At 40.0% G+C, this 20,563-nt stretch overlaps 1 protein-coding gene across 5 annotated transcripts in view; it reads left to right on the top strand.

Annotated features, from left to right (window-relative positions):
• The window catches only part of fez2 (fasciculation and elongation protein zeta 2), a 108,638-nt gene that overhangs the window by 51,240 nt on the left and 36,835 nt on the right, over positions 1–20,563 (top strand). For all 5 annotated transcript variants that reach the window (XM_033025840.1, XM_033025836.1, XM_033025837.1 and 2 more), the window contains exons 3-4: positions 23–139; positions 6,966–7,110. In XM_033025840.1, coding sequence (XP_032881731.1) covers positions 23–139; positions 6,966–7,110 — 262 coding nt within the window. The remainder of the gene's footprint in view (positions 1–22; positions 140–6,965; positions 7,111–20,563) is intronic.

Below are 20,563 nucleotides of genomic sequence, written 5' to 3'. Positions count from 1 at the left end.
TGACTTTATTTGTGTTTTCTAGTTGAACGATAACCTTAACCTTGATCTTTCTGATGATGAGGAACTACGGGATCAGCTAGACATGCATTCCATTATCGTCTCTTGTATAAATGATGAACCACTCTTCACAGCTGAACAGGTGACATTCAATTTCTTCTAATATGTTGCAATGAAGCAGCTAGATTTTTTAACTCTAGAATGTCCAATTTAATTAACAAAATAACTGTTCAGGTTAACAAATACAGAAAATGCTGGAAATACTCATATGTCAGGCAACATCTGCAGCAAGAAACAGGGCTAAATTTTAAATGGAGAACGAATAAAGCTGGACAGACAGTGACATTGATCTCACACCAGATTCGCACATGGCAGTGTTGCTTCCTACATAGAAACATAGATAGAAACATAGAAAATAGGTGCAGGAGTAGGCCATTCGGCCCTTCGAGCCTGCACCGCCATTCAATATGATCATGGCTGATCATCCGTATCCTGTACCTGCCTTCTCTCCATACCCCCTGATCCCTTTAGCCACAAGGGCCACATCTAACTCCCTCTTAAATATAGCCAATGAACTGGCCTCAACTACATTCTGTGGCAGAGAATTCCAGAGATTCACCACTCTCTGTGTAAAAAATGTTTTTCTCATCTCAGTCCTAAAAGATTTCCCCTTTATCCTTAAACTGTGATCCCTTGTTCTGGACTTCCCCAACATCGGGAACAATCTTCCTGCATCTAGCCTGGCCAACCCCTTAAGAATTTTGTAAGTTTCTATAAGATCCCCCCTCAATCTTCTAAATTCTAGCGAGTACAAGCCGAGTCTATCCAGTCTTTCTTCATATGAAAGTCCTGACATCCCAGGAATCAGTCTGGTGAACCTTCTCTGTACTCCCTCTACAGCAAGAATGTCCTTCCTCAGATTAGGAGACCAAAACTGTACGCAATACTCCAGGTGTGGTCTCACCAAGACCCTGTACAACTGCAGTAGAATCTCCCTGCTCCTATACTCAAATCCTTTTGCTATGAATGCTAACATACCATTCTCTTTCTTCACTGCCTGCTGCATGCCTACTTTCAATGACTGGTGTACCATGACACCCAGGTCTCGTTGCATCTCCCCTTTTCCTAATCGGCCTACCTAGCTGGTCTTGTAAAGTTCTCACAAATATCTTGGGACTAGTGTTTCAAATGTGAGAGCTGAGCCAAGCAACAGCCTGATGTTGTTATATTCACAGAATTGTACCTTGCAGATTCCTACATCGCAGTCCTGGGTGCATATGATCCAATCAGCAGGACAGACTGCTGGTGTTGGCGGCATAATAGTATACCGGCAAGATAGTAGCCCTTGGAATTCACAACATTGATTTTAGAAAGTCAACCACCAACTGTCCTCCCTCAACTGTTAAATTGGTGTTTCTCCATCTTGAACAACCGTTGAAAGAAGTACTGAAATAGCAGTGGTGCAGCGTGTACTCTGAGTAATAATAATAATAATAAATTTTATTTAATGGGCGCCTTTCAGACATCTCAAGGACACCTTACATAGTAATCGGAATAACATATAATCGGAATATAACAAGTAATAAAGACATCACAGAGACACAAAATTAAAAACAGAATTCAATCAAAAAACAGAAAATCAAAAACAGTGAAGAGAGAGCAGCGGCAGCCAAAGCGCGCCAGCGTCCACTCTCTCTTCACGGCAGCGTCCACTCTCTCTTCAATATCTGTCTCAGTGGCTTGGTAGGTGGCCCAATTCAAAAGGATGTAGCTCCTTCCTATGATTTCAACCATCACATAAATCAATTTTTCACCAATTTGATTAACTACATGTTTTAGCAAGAAACTGCTGAAAGCACAGGATAGAGCCTTGGCCCCAGCTGCAGTACCGAAGATTTACACTCCAGAGGATCCGTATTCCCGAACCAGCTGCTCTCTAGTCAAGCTGTTCCAGTAAAATTACAACACTGGCATGTCCCAACAGCGTGGAAAATCGACCAAATATTTATCTTTCACAAAAAGCATGAGAAATCCAATTTGGCTAATTACTGACCCTGTGTGTGAACTACCGGTCATCAGTAAAAGATGGAACTTGTAGTAGACAATGAAATCAAGTGACCCCTGCCCAATTTGAATTTCACCAGCGCCACTAGTCTCCATATTTCATCACAACCTTGTTCAACATGTGGATCAGAGAGCTGAATTCTAGAGGTAAGGTGACAGTAACTGCCATTGACTGTCAGGCATCATGGTGCTGTGGTAGCACTGAAGACAATGGAGATCAAAGTGAGAGGTTGGAAGAATGGCTCACATAAAGGAAAACGTTTGTGGTTGTTGACTTTTCTGTAACCATGAGGTAGAATTGGTCACGTTGCAAATGATTGCTTAATTTATTTCTCAAATTTTCAGCATACAATTCAAGATTGTATGCTGAATCTAGCCAACACACAAAAGTGCCAGGTTATGACCATCTCCAACAAGGAGTGTTGAAGCACCTTTCTTGATATTCAAGACTATACCATCACCAAGTCCCCACTACCAATTTTCTGCAGATCACCTTTAACTAGTAACTTAACTGAAACAACCACAAGCGCTCTGGCTGCAAGAACAGGTCAGAGGCTCATTATTCTGCCTGTCCCACTTACGCGATTATTTAGGCGACTGCCGGCAACTGTCATAGTCGTAGCAGGTCGCTGAAAAACTGGTGACTGGACCCCCCCCAACAACAATGTCTATGACAAGTTACAACAACCTATCACTCAGCAACATCTATATTACTAAAAGTCTGATCTTGACCACTTCCTGTTGTTCTGTATATTGATTTTAGAAAAAAAGCTGCCACTTACGGCTGTGATTTTTGGCCACCTTACTCAGAATCCCCCTCCGCTGTGCAGGACAAGAGGATTTTTCCCATCGATTAAAAATAAAAGAGTTATTAGTGTTGTAAAATTTTTGAGATTCTCCTGAAGGCCACGCCCCTTCCGGAGGGACTATAAAACCCGGAAGTGTGCAGGCGCCTCAGCAAGATGGGGGAGCGAGAGGTCGCAATTCTCAGTCTGAGCTGTGAATAACACTGAACACGGGTCTACTAAACTGTGAGTGGTTCTACTGACCTGTCAGTGCCCTTAATGTGGTTTGAAAATGTAGTTTGGAAATGCCAAAGTATGTTTTGGTTTGAAAGTGATAAAGCTGTGTTGCCTTTGGTTTGAAAGTGCTAAAGCTGCGTTGCCTTTGGTTTGAAAGTGCTAAAGCTGCATTGCCTTTGGTTTGAAAGTGCTAAAGCTGCGTTGCCTTTGGTTTGAAAGTGCTAAAGCTGCGTTGCCTTTGGTTTGAAAGTGCTGAAGCTGCATTGCCTTTGGTTTGAAAGTGCTGAAGCTGCATTGCCTTTGGTTTGAAAGTGCTAAAGCTGCATTGCCTTTGGTTTGAAAGTGCTAAAGCTGTGTTGCCTTTGGTTTGAAAGTGCTAAAGCTGCCTTGCCTAATTAAAGCTGCCTTGCCTAATTAAAGCTGCCTTGCCTAATTAAAGCTGCCTTGCCTAATTAAAGCTGCCTTGCCTAATTAAAGCTGCCATGCCTATTTAAAGCTGCCTTGCCTATTTAAAGCTGCCTTGCCTAATTAAAGCTGCCTTGCCTAATTAAAGCTGCCTTGCCTAATTAAAGCTGCCTTGCCTTCTATATAATTAAAAGTCTAATCGTGACCACTTCCTGTTTGCGCTTTATATTGATTTTAGAAAAAACGCTACCGAGTACGGCTGTTATTTTTGGCCATCTTACTCAGATTAGTCCCCCTACGCTCATCAGGTGCCGAGGATTTTTCCCATTGATGAAAAATAAAAGAGTTATTAATGTTTTTAAAATGTTGAGATTCTCTCTCCTGTCAATCACGCCATGAATGCCACGCCCCTTCTGGTGGGAGGGACTATAAAACCCGGAAGTGTGGGCGCGGCTCAGTCTCTGCAAGATGGGGGAGGGATAGATATAAATCAACGGCCACAACGTTTCTGTGATCAATTCAGAACATGGTTCTGTTATTACCCCATTTTTGTTTTATTCAGTAGATTTATCCAAGAGGGCATAAATTATTGGTTTTCAGTTAGAAGTAAAATTGCTTGAATTTATTAAATGAAACAGAAAAGGCCGTTTGTGCCTTTCGAATCCTTCGTATAACTCAAGTCCACAGTCTCAGTAACCCTTTCCAACTGAATTGGCATCCTTTTCACTGGCTGACCAGACTGCATGCAGTACTCCAAGTGTAGTCTCACCAACGACCTGTACAGCAGTACCGTTATGTCCCAACCTTTGAGCTCAGTACCCTCAGTACGAATAATGGCAAGCGTGCCGAGCATTATCTTTACAACATAGAAACTTGGAACTGGAGATGCTGGAGTAACTCAGAAAGACCTATCTTTGTTGTGTCTGCGAGAGGCAGAGCGATAGCAGAGCTGCGGGACACAGGAGACATAGATGAGGGATCCATCTATGACGTTGGGGGGGGGGTCAACTTTTAGTAATAAAAGAGGACATCTTGGATGTCCTTGAATGGAAAGCCTTATCTTAGGACCTCATGCGCCGTAGACAGAGGAATTGAGAATAGGGGATAGCATAGTTGCAAGAGGCATGGTGGGAGGAAGTGTAGTCCAAGTAACTGGGAATCACATCCTCAAACTCGATCAAGTTAGTAAGCCACAACCTGCTATGACAAAGCCGTGCTGACTGTCCCTAATTAAACCATTCTATTTTAAATGGGAGTGAATTCTATGCTGAAGAATCCTCTCCAATAGTTTCTCTACATGAAGCTCACCAGCCTATTATTCCCTTGGTTCTCTCTACTTCCCTTCTTAAATTAAGGGACCACATTAGTTACTCGCCTGTCCTCCGGAACCTGGCCTGTGACTAGAGATGATGCAAATACAATACCCTCCATAATGTTTGGGACAATGGCCCTTCATTTATTTATTTGCCTCTGTACTCCACAATTTGAGATTTGTAATAGAAAAATATTACATGTGGTTAAAGTGCACGTTGCCAGATCACGTTGTCATAAAGGCAATTTTTATACATTTTGGTGTCACCATGTAGAAATTACACCAGTGTTTATATTTAGTCCCCCCATTTCAGGGCACCATAATGTTTGGGACACAACAATCTCATGCAAATGAAAATAGTCATGTTTAGTATTTTGTTGCATATCCTTTGCATGCAATGACTGCTTGAAGACTGCGATTCATGGACATCACCACTTGCTGGGTGTTTTCTCTGGTGATGCTCTGCCAGGCCTGTATTGCAGCCATCTTTAGCTTATGCTTGTTTAGGGGGCTAGTCCCCTTCAGTTTTATCTTCAGCATATAAAAGGCATGTTCATTTGGGTTCAGATCGGGTGATTGACTTGGCCACTCAAGAATTAACAATTTTTTAGCTTTGAAAAACTACTTTGTTGCTTTAGCAGTATGTTTTGGATCGTTGTCTTGATGTAGAATGAACTGCCAGCCAATTAGTTTTGAGGCATTTGTTTGAACTTGGGCAGATAGGGTGTGTCTATACACTTCAGAATTCATTATGTTACCACCATCAGCAGTTGCATCATCAATGAAGATAAGTGAGGCAGTACCTTCAGCAGCCATACGTGCCCAGGCCATATCACCCCCACCACCGTGTTTCACAGATGAGGTGGTATGCTTTGGATCTTGGGCAGTTCCTACTCTCCTCCATACTTTGCTCGCCATCACTCTGATAGACAATAGGTGCAGGAGTAGGCCATTCGGCCCTTCCAGCCAGCACCGCCATTTAATGTGATCATGGCTGATCATCCCCAATCAGTACCCCGTTCCTGCCTTCTCCCCATATCCCCTGACTCTGCTATTTTTAAGAACCCTATCTAGCTCTATCTGCAAAGCATCCAGAGAACCTGCCTCAACCGCCCTCTGAGGCAGAGAATTCCACACTCACAACTCTCTGTGAGAAAAAGTTAATCTTCGTCTCATCTGTCCTCAAGACCTTTTTCCAGAACTGTTTTTAAGTACTTCTTGGCAAACTGTAACCTGACCATTCTATTTTTGCAGCTTACCAGTGGTTTGCATCTTGCAATGTAGCCTCTATTTCTGTTCATGAAGTCTTCTGCAGACAGTTGTCAATGACAAATCCATACCTGATTCCTGAAGAGTGTTTTGATCTGTCGGACAGGTGTTTGGGAATTTTTCTTTATTATAGACAGAATTCTTCTGTTATCAGCTGTGTAGGTTTCCTTGGCCTGCCAGTCCCTTTGCGATTAGTAAGCTCACCAGTGCTCTCTTTCTTCTTGATGATGTTCCAAACAGTTGATTTTGGTAAGCCTAAGGTTTGGCTTATGTCTCTAACATGTTTATTCTTGTTTCTCAGTCTCATAATGGCTTCTTTGACTTTTATTGGTACAACTTTGGTCCTCATGTTGATAAACAGCCCCAACAAAGAGTCTTTAAAGCTTTTGTCAATCTGCACATTGAACACATTTTTCTCTCTATAGGAAAATGAAAATGAATGTGTAAAGGCACATTTTATAACCTAAGTGTGCAGGTGTCACTGTAATTTTTAAATTCAATCATGTTGAGCTCCTTACAATCCAAATATTTGACATACTGAAGAAGAACAAACTGGCAGATTCTCAAAACGTAGTGTGCCCCTGGATTTGTCTAGGCGAAAAAGTGAATTTCAAATTTCTTTTGGAGCTACCTAAATGAGATCTGTCATACCTATAATGCAAGGCACTTATAATTGGCTTTTGCTTAGAAGTGTTTTGATAGAGGTGCTTTGAAAAACGTGGTGTATGCTTGAGTTTAACATTTTCCAGTAACAGAGTAGATGATCCAATTACTATATATAATAAGAACATTGCAGTTTATGTTGCAGTTATTTTTGACAAATTGATTCAATACATTAATTGTATTTATGATCTAATAATTGCAGATTTAAAAATACTTTCTTGCTTCTTCACAAGGTAATTGAGGAAATAGAAGAAATGATGCAAGAATCTCCTGATCCTGAAGAAGATGATACACCCACTCAGTCTGACCGACTTTCCATACTTTCCCAGGAAATTCAAACACTCAAGAGGTCTCACACCAGCAATAGTTATGAAGAACGTAAGCACCCGTGACTGCAATTAATTAAATTTGGGCTGTGGGAACTTTTTTCAGTGTTGTAGTAAGACAATATATGTTTGCAATATTGTAAAAGGTAGTTTATTCTCCACGATAGGAGTTTAGCTAGAATAAGGTAGAAGGTTTGTTTCCAATTGCTATTTAAAAAACAAACATTATAAATTGGAGAGTGAATGCAAGTAACTACAGGTGCTGGCTTAAAAAAAGACACAAAGTACTGGAGTTACTCAGCGGATCAGGCAGAATCTCAGGAGAATATGGATTGATGATTCAAGTCGGGATCCTTCAGACTAAATTGTGCTTCAGACCGAAGAAGGGTGAACATTATGAATTGTAAAGATATGGAAATCATCCATTGCAGTTTAAATTAGCCAGATTAGATAGAAGGGATAACACAAACGTTTCAGAATACTAATGGGATAATATACTGCTTTCTTTGTGTCACAGTGTAGTTTAAGATCCTATAGCTTTTAATGGTTATGTTCTTGAATTTCAGTGTGTTGTAAAGTGACAAAATCCCATTTTATTAATGTTTATTACCATTCTTTCTTAATTAGCCCAACAGTAATTACCTTTAATACAATGTTCCTATTTTCTTTTATATTTTCATCGTTAATGTACACATGATCTACATAGAATAGCCAAGAATTAGACATTCAAGGTAAATGTTATTAAACACAATACCAGTGTTTGGAATGTTCTGTTATTTCTTAGTGTCATCCCCACCACCTCCTTAACTACCTCTCCAGCTAGAAATGTCTTTCTAAAACAAATAACTTCCGTCTCTGCCGTTGAAAGAGTGACAAGAACAACCTACTGATTTTTCCAGATTTCTTCCCTGCACTTTCCCCGTGAGAACTGTTTATATTTGTTGTAATTATTGTGGCTCATTCAGTTTGTGTAAATCAACGGAATTGCTGAATGTGATATTTAAAATTCTAGGCTAAACCCTTGAGTCTGTATAGTGAAATGAAAATCTTGCCTCAATTGGACAGTAAAAAAATATTGCCATGAAGTAGCCTGTTAATTATGAAATATCAGTCACATATTAAAATACAGAGAACACAATTTACTGACGAGTGTTTTAACTTTTCTTATTAAATGCTAAACTATCCATAATTGCAATTCATCCTGGTTATCATATTTGAATATCCCCTTTACCAAAACTTGGATACTATCACATCCTTCATGGCTACTTTATTTTTAGAACATTTGTGAATAGAATTAGTATCCCGAGTTCAATAAAGAATCAGTACAGAATAAACAGAAAATGTCATTTAAGCTTTGATGTCAGAATGTGCCTGATCCCTTGCTGTACCACATTTAGAAAGGATTTATTCATTGGGATTTAGTAATATGCATTTGAGCTGACTCAGATAAAGACATTTTTACTAATTTCTAAAGAATGCTTGGATTTTTGACCCCCAAAAGTAATTATCTCTTGTTTTTGTCAGAAATAAGTTTCAGAACGGTTTTAATTGGAGAGTCTGTACAGAATAATTGATTCAATGGAATAAATTGGATTAAACCAATAATGTTGTAATATACAATTTATAGATGCCACTACCATCAGTCTTTGCATGATTCAGTTACAAATGCGTGGAGTAACCAATTTTTTTAAAAGCAAGTCATGTTTTTATTACTGAAACAAAGGGAGAAGGAAGCTGCAGCCTTTTATTTAAGAATAAAGACGTAGAAATTCTATTGTAAATTGCAATATTTTTGTATACTACACAAAAGAATTGTATTTGAAATTCTAACTGAAATATATTAGAAATTTTATTTCTAATTGATAGCACCATATTTACATATTGCATTATGGTAAAGCATGGCACAGTGCTTTGTGCGTATGATGCGGTTCTGCATGAAGGTGAATGATGTGTCCAGTGACGTCAAATTGTATCATTTGCACTGCTGGAACAGTGTGAATATGCAATGTGCATTTGACAAAGTCCTTGACTGTTAGAACAGATTTTAAATAGAGGAGCTAAGAAAGTAATTGTAATCTTAAATAAAAACTTCTCACTTTCACAAATATTATCTAACGTACATGTTTCTCATCTGCACTGCTGGAGCAGTTTGCTAGGAGCTCAGTGCTAGCTTCAGACAACTAGGCTGTCATTGCTCCTAATGGAGCTAATATGCCAATAGACCAAATCCATCTTGGTAAAAAACTCCCCATGTCATAATTAAATGCATTCATATTGATGATGCTCCATAGAAGGACAGGTTATAATGCTTGCCCATTGAAATCAGCTACACATTCTATGTTTTAATATTCCAAAAAAATGAATTCTATCATCAACACAATGGTAAATATTTTAAATGTTTCCATAGCATTTTATAATGTAGTTCTCAGACATGTGAGTTAGTAAATTCTTGTGGTTGTCGGGAGCAAAGCTGCCATAATTTCCTATTTTTACTTACTTTGAGAATGTGAACTGGTTTCTTCTTGAAACAGTATTATTAGATAGGGATCTCTATCTAATAAATTATTAACAACATTTTTGATGTGTCATAGGATTTTGATCCATTAACAGTAAAGAAACTGCCATATAAGTCTCACTCTGTAACTATGGAGCTTCAAAGGTGATTGTGTTTCTATTATACCCTTTCCCTCAGTAGTGTTGTAGTGACAGTAGCAGTGAGAAGAGCACATAGCCCAGATGGAGCTGCAGGGTAAGGCGGGAGAATGACAGCCAGAGCAGTGTACTGTTCGGGATGTCAGATGTGGGAGGTCATGGTGTCGGATGGCCCTCCAGACGTCCACATCTGCACCAGGTGCAGCGAGATGGGGCTCCTAAGGGACCGTATTAGGATCCTGGAGCAGCAGCTCGATGACCTCTGTCTGGTCAGGGAGAGTGAGGAGGTCATAGAGGGGAGTTATAGGGAGGTGGTCACTCCAAAACCACGGGAGAGAGACATGTGGGTCACGCTAAGGAAGGGCAAGGGGCAGAGTCAGGGACGAGTGAGTACTCCAATGTCGGTACACCTTGCAAATAAGTACTCCTGTTTGAGTACGGATGGGGGTGACAGCCTGCCCGGGGGTAGCGAGAGCGGACGGGCCTCCAGCACAGAGACCGGCCCTGTTACTCCTGAAGGTAGGGACAAAAAGAAGAGGGCAATAGTAATTGGGGACTCTATTGTTAGGGGGTCGGATAGGCGATTCTGTGGACGCAGTCGGGAGACCAGGATGGTGGTCTGCCTCCCTGGTGCCAAGGTCTCGGACGTGTCTCAACGCGTCCAAGATATCCTGAAATCAGAGGGAGAGGAGCCTGAGGTCGTGGTACATATAGGTACCAATGACATAGGTAAAAAAAGGGAAGAGGTCCTGAAGGGAGGATTTAGGGAGTTGGGAGGAGAGTTAAGGAAAAGGACCAAAAAGGTAACAATCTCAGGATTACTGCCTGTGCCACGCGATAGTGAGAGTAGGAATGGAGCGAGGTGGAGGATAAATGCGTGGCTGAAAGACTGGTGCAGAGGGCAGGGATTCAAGTTTCTGGATCATTGGGACTTCTTTTGGGGAAGGTGGGACCTGTACAGAAAGGATGGGTTGCACTTGAACCCGAGGGGGACCAATATCCTGGCGGGGAAATTTGCAAAGGCTACTGGGGAGACTTTAAACTAGAATGGTTGGGGCGAGGGACTCAAATAGAGAAAGCTAGTAGACAGAATGGGAGGCAGGAAGCAGAAAAGGGAAGCACTCGGACATAAGAGGAGAAAGAAAAAAAAGGAAATAAACAGAGAATAAGAGGCGGGGGGTTTCTTAAATGTGCATATTTTAATGCTAGGAGCATTGTAAGAAAGGTGGATGAGCTTAGAGTCTGGATAGACACCTGGAAGTATGATGTTGTGGCGATCAGTGAAACATGGTTGAGGGAGGGCTGTGATTGGAAACTAAATATTCCAGGATTTCGTTGCTTCAGGTGTGATAGAATTGGAGGGGCAAGAGGTGGAGGTGTTGCTTTGCTAGTCTGGGAAGATATTACAGCAGTGCTTTGGCAGGATAGATTGGAGGGCTCATCTAGGGAGGCTATTTGGGTGGAACTGAGAAGTGGGAAAGGTGTAGCAACACTTATAGGGGTGTATTATAGACCGCCAAATGGGGATCGAGAATTGGAAGAGCAAATATGTAAGGAGATAGCAGATATTAGTAGTAAGCACAAAGTAGTGATTGTGGGAGATTTCAACTTTCCACACATAGACTGGGAAACACATTCGGTAAATGGGCTGGATGGTTTGGAGTTTGTAAAATGTGTGCAGGATAGTTTTTTGCAGCAATACATAGAGGTACCTACTAGAGGAGGGGCAGTGTTGGACCTCCTGTTAGGAAATGAGACGGGACAGGTGGCGGAGGTATGCGTTGGGGAGCACTTCGGGTCCAGTGATCACAATACCATTAGTTTCAATATAATTATGGAGAGGGTCAGAACTGGACCTAGGGTTGAGATTTTTGATTGGAGAAAGGCTAACTTTGATGAGATGCGAAATGATTTAAAAGGAGTGAACTGGGACATTTTGTTTTATGGGAAGGATGTAGAAGAGAAATGGAGGACATTTAAAGGGGAAATTTTAAGAGTACAGAATCTTTATGTTCCTGTTCGGTTGAAAGGAAACAGTAAAAATTGGAAAGAGCCCTGGTTTTCAAGGGAAATTGGACATCTTGTTCGGAAAAAGAGGGAGATCTACAATAATTATAGGCAGCATGGAGTAAATGAGGTGCTTGAGGAGTATAAGGAATGTAAAAAGAATCTTAAGAAATAAATTAGAAAAGCTAAAAGAAGACATGAGATTGCTTTGGCAAGTAAGGTGAAAGTAAATCCAAAGGGTTTCTACAGCTATATTAATAGTAAAAGGATAACGAGGGATAAAATTGGTCCATTGGAGAGACAGAGTGGACAGCTTTCTGCAGAGCCAAAAGAGATGGGGGAGATATTGAACAATTTATTTTCTTCGGTATTCACCAAGGAGAAGGATATTGAATTATGTGAGGTAAGGGAAATTAGTAGAGTAGCTATGGATACTATGAGTTTCAAAGTAAAAGAAGTACTGACACTTTTGAAAAATATAAAAGTGGATAAGTCTCCAGGTCCTGACAGGATATTCCCTAGGACATTGAGGGAAGTTAGTGTAGAAATAGCCGGGGCTATGACAGAAATATTTCAAATGTCATTAGAAACGGGAATAGTCCCCGAGGATTGGCGTACTGCGCATGTTGTTCCATTGTTTAAAAAGGGTTCTAAGAGTAAACCTAGCAATTATAGGCCTGTTAGTTTGACTTCAGTGGTGGGCAAATTAATGGAAAAGATACTTAGAGATAACATATATAAGCATCTGGATAAACAGGGTCTGATTAGGAACAGTCAGCATGGATTTGTGCCTGGAAGGTCATGTTTGACTAATCTTCTTGAATTTTTTGAAGAGGTTACTAGGGAAATTGACGAGGGTAAAGCAGTGGATGTTGTCTATATGGACTTTAGTAAGGCCTTTGACAAGGTTCCTCATGGGAGGTTGGTTAAGAAGGTTCAACTGTTGGGTATAAATGCAGGAGTAGCAAGATGGATACAACAGTGGCTGAATGGGAGAAGCCAGAGGGTAATGGTGGATGGTTGTTTGTCGGGTTGGAGGCAGGTGACTAGTGGGGTGCCTCAGGGATCGGTGTTGGGTCCTTTGTTGTTTGTCATGTACATCAATGATCTGGATGAAGGTGTGGTAAATTGGAATAGTAAGTATGCAGATGATACCAAGATAGGGGGTGTTGTGGATAATGAAGAGGATTTCCAAAGTCTACAGAGTGATTTAGGCCAATTGGAAGAATGGGCTGAAAGATGGCAGATGGAGTTTAATGCTGATAAATGTGAGGTGCTACACCTTGGCAGGACAAATCAAAATAGGACGTACATGGTAAATGGTAGGGAATTGAAGAATACAGTTGAACAGAGGGATCTGGGAATAACCGTGCATAGTTCCTTGAAGGTGGAATCTCATATAGATAGGGTGGTAAAGAAAGCTTTTGGTATGCTAGCCTTTATAAATCAGAGCATTGAGTATAGAAGCTGGGATGTAATGTTAAAATTGTACAAGGCATTGGTGAGACCAAATCTGGAGTATGGTGTACAATTTTGGTCGCCCAATTATAGGAAGGATGTCAACAAAATAGAGAGAGTACAGAGGAGATTTACTAGAATGTTGCCTGGGTTTCAACAACTAAGTTACAGAGAAAGGTTGAATAAGTTAGGTCTTTATTCTCTGGAGCGCAGAAGGTTAAGGGGGGACTTGATAGAGGTCTTTAAAATGATGAGAGGGATAGACAGAGTTGATGTGGACCAGCTTTTCCCTTTGAGAATAGGGAAGATTCAAACAGGAGGACATGACTTCAGAATGAAGGGACAGAAGTTTAGGGGTAACATGAGGGGGAACTTCTTTACTCAGAGAGTGGTAGCGGTGTGGAATGAGCTTCCAGTGGAAGTGGTGGAGGCAGGTTCGTTGGTATAATTTAAAAATAAATTGGATAGGCATATGGATGAGAAGGGAATGGAGGGTTATGGTATGAGTGCAGGCAGGTGGGACTAAGGGTAAAAAGTTGTTCGGCACGGACTTGTAGGGCCGAGATGACCTGTTTCCGTGCTGTAATTGTTATATGGTTAGATGGTGGAGATCCTTGATGATAGATGCTGCGTTCTTGAGGTGAAACTTTATGTAGGATGCTTTTCATGGTAGGGAGGCTGTGCCCATGTTGGACTGCTCACATTCACCAATCTCTGCAGTCCCTGGATGCAACCAGTCAGGATACCGTCTACACTCATCCTGATATGTAGTATTCAGTGATATGCCAAATCTCTTTAAACATCTTAGATATTAGAGGTGCTGCCGCATCATCTTCATGATTACATCTATGTGCCAGGAAGCTGCTAACTCTCTCCAACCCCTCCAATGAAAACTGGCTTACGGTCTCCTGACTTCCCTTTACTGAAGTTAATGATAAGTTCCTTGGTTTTGTTGATGTTGAGTGAAAGGTGTTGCGGCACCATTCATGCAGGTCTTCTATCTCCTGCATGCAGACCTCCCGTTTTGGCCAACAGCAGAAGGCTTTCGAGTTGTGCTTAGCGGCACGGTCATGGGCATAAAGAGAGCAGAGCAGGAAGCTGAGAACAGAGCCTTGCAATGCACCTTTATTGATGGTCAGTGAGGAGATGTTGTTACTGATCCGCTCTGATTTTGGTCTACACTAAGGATCCAGTTGCAAACGGAGGCACAAAGGCCAAGGTCTTGGAGTTTGGTAATGATTTTGGAGGGGATGAATATGTTGAACGCCAATGTGTAGTCTATGTACCGCAGCCTGATATGTGTTTCTTTTATCCAAATAGCCTGAGCAGAGTAGGGAGCCAGCAATCTGCTGTTGACCTATTGGTGCAATAAATAATTGATGCGGATCCAGTTCATTTGAGACAGTTGTTGATTCACTCGCATAACTAACCTCTCTAAACACATTATTGCGGTAGTTGTAACTGCTACAGGATAATTGTCATTGAGGCAGGTCACCATGCTCTTCTTGGTAGATAGATGCCCTTTTGATGCAGGTGGGATCCTCAGACTCAGAAGCGAGAGGTTGAAGATATCCTTGAATATTCCAGTCAGTTGTCCACATAAGTCGTTAGCACTCTGCCAACAACGCTCTCCTCCCTTAACCTCAAACTAGATTGTGCCGTGGTCAGTGAGGAATTTACATCAATGTGACCTGTGATGCAATTGGTACACAGGGAGAAATGAATAATGAAATTAACAAGGAAGTGAATAATGAAACTTATGGAGCACAATAAGATAGCCAAGGGATAGAAGAAATTAAATATGGAATACTACTTTAAATTTAGTTGTGGGAACAAAACAAATAAATAAAAGTAATAATAGGTCAATTTAACATTCATATCAGAAGGTACTGCTTCTCGAAGAATAATTAACATTTTGAATACGGTTAATCACCCTTAATCTATGCCCTCTAGTTTTAAATTCACCCCTAGCCTGGGAAAAAGAATGACCAGAAACCTTTATAAGGTCACCTCCAAAATGTACTCATAAAATAAAAATACTTCTAAATATGAATCTGCAGTGTGATGAAGAATTTTACTTTGATGTATGAGCCAGAAAAGTCTGAGAAAATGAAATTTGGTCATAAAAATCCCTGCTGAAATCATTCTCAGTTATTTTCCTCTCCCACCACTTCTCCTAGCCCACCACCCTTTACCCGCCACATTATTATCACTATAAGCAAAATTACATTAAATTAAAATGATGCAAATCCCACTCTAGGTGTAGTTTGTGTCTGAAGGATGGATGGCTACAATTAGATTTCTGTTCAAATAGAATCTTTTTGATGATAATTTTGTTTGGACAGTTGGCTAGCTTCTCATATTTGCATTCCTTAAACAACTCCTTAATGCCATGAAAACTGAAATACAGTTTTGTTTCAGATGTTTAAGTATTCTAAACCTAGTTTAGGATTTCATTAAATTGAAATACTTTTAAACAGTTAATTTATCTCAAAGTTCTGCCTCCTAAATATTATTTTAGATAATTTACTAAATATTTGTAGGTATCCCTCGCAGATATCCCTAAAAATATTCCCGAATAGAATTTTAGAAATTTCTGTCTTAAATGTTTTGTGTATCTTCTGGAGTTTGATATATGGTTTTCTAAATTATCAATGGTTGACTGGCTTGACACCAGCATTTGCTTTTATTCAAAAGGCAAGCAAATGAAAACAAAAATGATAACTGATCTTCGCATTCAAATTGGATAGGGATTGTACAAGATTGCAGTACTTATCAGTACTGAGCACATGGCTCCAAACCCTTTCAATAAATGTTATCACAAGTTTTGGTAAACTTATAATTTCATTGCTGCATGAAGTGCATTCAAATGTTCTTTAAATGTGCCATTCATTGGCTCTTATTGATAGCTCTTGTCAGAATGAAGTCAAATACAGTTGCTGCATTGGAATACAACCTGTTATAGTTGTAATTCTATGCTAAATGCTGTTGCTAGTTTGATGGCAATTTTTCTTGTATTATACCAGAGAAAGCCACTCTTGCGAGAAGAAATATTCATTGCTTATGTTAAAAAAACAACTGTTCCCCATATATTTACGTGAGAAAGCTATATATTTTTTGTTGAGCATTAAAACTGATTGTGGAGTATCAGTTAGTGCTTCAGTTCATTTTACATTACATACAGCTAAATGGATTTTAAAAGCGACCCATTGGTTTTTCACCAGAGCCAACATTTAAGTAAACTTTTATTTGTTGAGATATTTGTTAACTTTCATGCTCATTGGCCTTTTAAAACATTCTCTTTCTAAGTAAATAAGTAAGCCAAGAAATGCCACTTCCATCAAATGCATCAGAAATGTGTGGAACCTTTAACACAGTTAATGAACATAAACGGTGCCAATAATCAATTTTCTTCGGCCATTTTATGTGTGGTGTCAGCTTAGCTGGGTATGCATATTATGTGCCATTTCAGCATATAAAAGAGGGGTTAGTCTGCAGAAAGAGATCTGGACTATGTTACAGATTTTCTTTCAATGGAATGTTGCATTATTTCCCAAGCCAAGAGGCCAAGCTTAGGAAGAAGTGTAAACATATATTTACAAATTAACCTAAAAATAACACACATGCATGAAGAGTTCTGATGGATTTCAAAAATAGAGCTGGGCCCCAGAGTCATGAGAGGGAATAATTTACTTTCTTGGTATCATGTGTCAGGCTTTTCAATTATAAAGGAAAGCAATGTTGTGAACTGTGTGGATGGAAGCATGCAGTAACAAAGATGTTAAGAGGTGAAGTGAATGGGCAAAGATGTAGAATAACTTTATTGATCGAGAAGCCACTTTGAAATGATCCAGGGATCTGAGTTCTGGTCGCACTTGGAGCCACCCAAGGCATTGAATGTCATCTAACAAAGATGCACAAAGTCATAAAGCTGCTGCAGAAAGTTTGAAGAAGTGCTTAGATTCGAAGAGCTGTTGCACATTTATGCAAAGTTGTGATTTAGTGCTTAGTTCATTTCACTGTTTGTATATCAGTAACTTCCATCCCACATCTAAAATCTGGGAAGGGAGCTGTGGTTTTATGATGATTGTCAGACATTAATCTTTGACGAAGGAATTGAATTTTTCCTGGTTTCTGCAGCATGTCAGTGGAAGTGAATAATGACTTTCTGGCACATATGCAACATTTGAAAGTAAATTTCACTTTGTTGGGTATTAATTATGGCAGAAGATTTGCAATGGAAGAATGAAATACAAACAAGGTCTGGTTTGGTTTTAGAATGCATTTTTGCAGCATGATATTGTATTGAAAAGTGTCAGAGCACTTCACATGATGAATGCCTTTTGAAGTTTGGTGACTATTGCACAGTACATCAGAGACAAGAAGGGTAATTTTGGCCCAGGGCTGCCAGATTATTACATCTGCTGCTCTGTGCTACAGCTCTATATTAGGGAGATTTGACCAAATGCTTTGAATCATTTCACAGACAGATCCTACCCAATCATTTATTCTGAAGCAAATCGGGTATGTTTCTGTCATCACATTAAATGAAAGATTATAAATATAATGCCATTATAACAGATTGTTACAATTGAAATGAGTTACACATGAGCTCCATTCAGAACTTCACAGATGCAGTAAATTTACTATGGATCATAGCGATATATGACTCCAGGTTGTTTCATTGCCTACAATGCCCTCCATAATGTTTGGGACCAAGACCCATCATTTATTTATTTGCCTCTGTACTCCACAATTTGAGATATGTAATAGAAAAAATCACATGTGGTTAAAGTGCACATTGTCAGATTTTATTAAAGGTCATTTTTATACATTTTGATTTCACCATGTAGAAATTACAGCTGTGTTTATATGTAGTTCTCCCCCCCCCCCCATAGAGACTTCAGCCAAACAGGCTTACCAAAATCAACTGTTTGAAACATCATTAAGAAGAAAGAGAGCACTGGTGAGCTTACTAATCGTAAAGGGGCTGGCAGGCCAAGGAAGACCTCCACAGCTGATGACAGAAGAATTCTGTCTATAATAAAGAAATAAAGAAAAATCCCCAAACACAGATCAGAAACACTCTTCAGGAGTCAGGTGTGGATTTGTCAGTGACCACTGTCCGCTGAAGACTTCATGAACAGAAACACAGCGGCAATACTGCAAGGTGCAAACCACTGGGTAGCTGCAAAAATAGGATGGCCCGGTTACAGTTTGCCAAGAAGTACTTAAAAGAGCAACCACAGTTCAGGAAAAAGGTCTTGTGGACAGATGAGATGAATATTAACATATCAGAGTGATGGCAAGAGCAAAGTATGGAGAAGAGAAGGAAATGCCCAAGAACCAAAGCATACCACTTCATCTGTGAAACATGATGGTGGGAGTGTTATGACCTGGGCATGTATAGCTACTGAAGGTACTGGCTCACTTATCTTCACTGATGATACAACTACTGATTGTAGTAGCATAATGAATTCTGAAATGTATAGACGCATCCTATCTGCTCAAGTTCAAACAAATGCCTCAGAACTCATTGGCCGGCGGTTCATTCTACATCAAGACAATGATCCCAAACATACTGCTAAAGCAACAAAGGAGTTTTTCAAAGGTAGAAGTTGGTCAATTCTTGAGTGGCCAAGTCAATCACCCGTTCTGAACCCAATTGAGCATGCCTTTTATATGCTGAAGAGAAAAATGAAAGGGACTAGCCCCTAAAATAAGCATAAGCTAAAGATGACTGCAATACAGGCCTGGCAGAGCATCATCATGGAAGACACCCAGCAACTGGTGATGTCCATGATTCGCAGACTTCAAGCAGTCATTGCATGCAAAGGATTTGCAACAAAATACTAAGCATGACTTATTTCATTTACATGACATCGCTGTGTCCCAAACATTATGGTGCCCTGAAATGGGGGGGGGGGCTATGTATAAACACTGCTGTAATTTCTACATGGTGAAACCAAAATGTCCCAAAATGGCCTTTAATAAAATCTGACAATGTGCACTTTAACTACGTGTGATTTTTTTTCTTCTATTACAAATCTCAAATTGTGGAGTACAGAGGCAAATAAATAAATGATGGGTCTATGTCCCAAACATTATGGAGGGCACTGTATGTACAGCCGTGAGGAAATGGGTAGCACTCTCTCTGAGCCATTCTTCAAACACAACACAGTGTTCAATCCCACTCATCTTAGTTAAAGCCCTGTCCCACGGTACGAGTTCATTCCAAGAGCTCTCCCGAGTTAAAAAAAAATCAAACTCGTGGTAAGCACGGAGAATGAATGTAGCGGGTACGTCGGAGCTCGGGGACGTCTCTTAGCGGCTTGTAACGCTAACGGCAGGTACTCGGGAAGACTAGCTAACGGCAGGTAAGCACCGGAAGACTCATGAAGATTTTTCAACATGTTGAAAAATGTCCACGAGAGCCCCGAGTACCGACGAGTGGCCATTACCGTAAATCTCCGAGTTCGAATCAGGGCAAACTCGGGAGAGCTCTTGGAATGAACTCATACCGTGGGACAGGGCTTTAAACAACATTTTAACAAAAGCAGAGTTAACACAAACATTGTGAGAGTTTTGCGTGATTGCCTAAAACAATGTGCAAACTTCTATATTTAATCGATGAATGGCATTTTTTTTTTCAGCCATTACTAAATTGTGTTGTTTAAGATATCAAGGCCTAAGATTTTCCAACCATTTTCAGAGAATGGGCAGAGAAACTATGTTGGCTTTTAATCACCTTGAACCTCTTTAAAGGCATGGGCAATTGAGTTAGTACTTAAGATTTAGCAGAAAGGAAGATAAGGAGTTTTTGATGATAGACATTGTGATGATTCATATGAGTTGAATAAAGAAAGGATGTCTTCAGTTATACTTAATACAGAAATAATGAATGGCACCCTTGAAGTACAATTTTGTGTCGCCAGGAAAAGGATGAGAAAGGCATAGCATGCATCTTCTGTTGTTTGAAAAGGTTCAATCATTGGTGAACAGCTGGGAAAGTGAGCTGCAAATTGTGAAGTTGAAATGAAATGAAAAAATACTGCACAGGGAAATTGAGGATGTGCATTTTGCTTGAGTAGCAATATGATTTGTAACTGTTAAAGAAATATTTGTGGACGCGGAGGATAAATATCATTTTATTTGTGGCTGGCCAGTTAATTGAAAATCATCTGATAAGCATGTTCTGAGAAAATGGAGTTTATATTTAAATAAGTATGCCAAAGAAAATTTGAATCTTTTCCTTGCTTTCAGTTGTGATTGCAACAATTTATTTTCCCAACAAATTATTTGGGTAATACAGAAACAGATTTGTCATTTATTGATACACAAAATGTTAAAATATTAGATTTCAGAAACTGTCAGCAAATTTCTTGTTT

This window comes from Amblyraja radiata, chromosome 8 (genome assembly GCF_010909765.2).
Source record: "Amblyraja radiata isolate CabotCenter1 chromosome 8, sAmbRad1.1.pri, whole genome shotgun sequence".
NCBI lineage: Eukaryota > Metazoa > Chordata > Chondrichthyes > Rajiformes > Rajidae > Amblyraja > Amblyraja radiata.
This window is presented reverse-complemented; position numbering and strand designations above follow the sequence as displayed.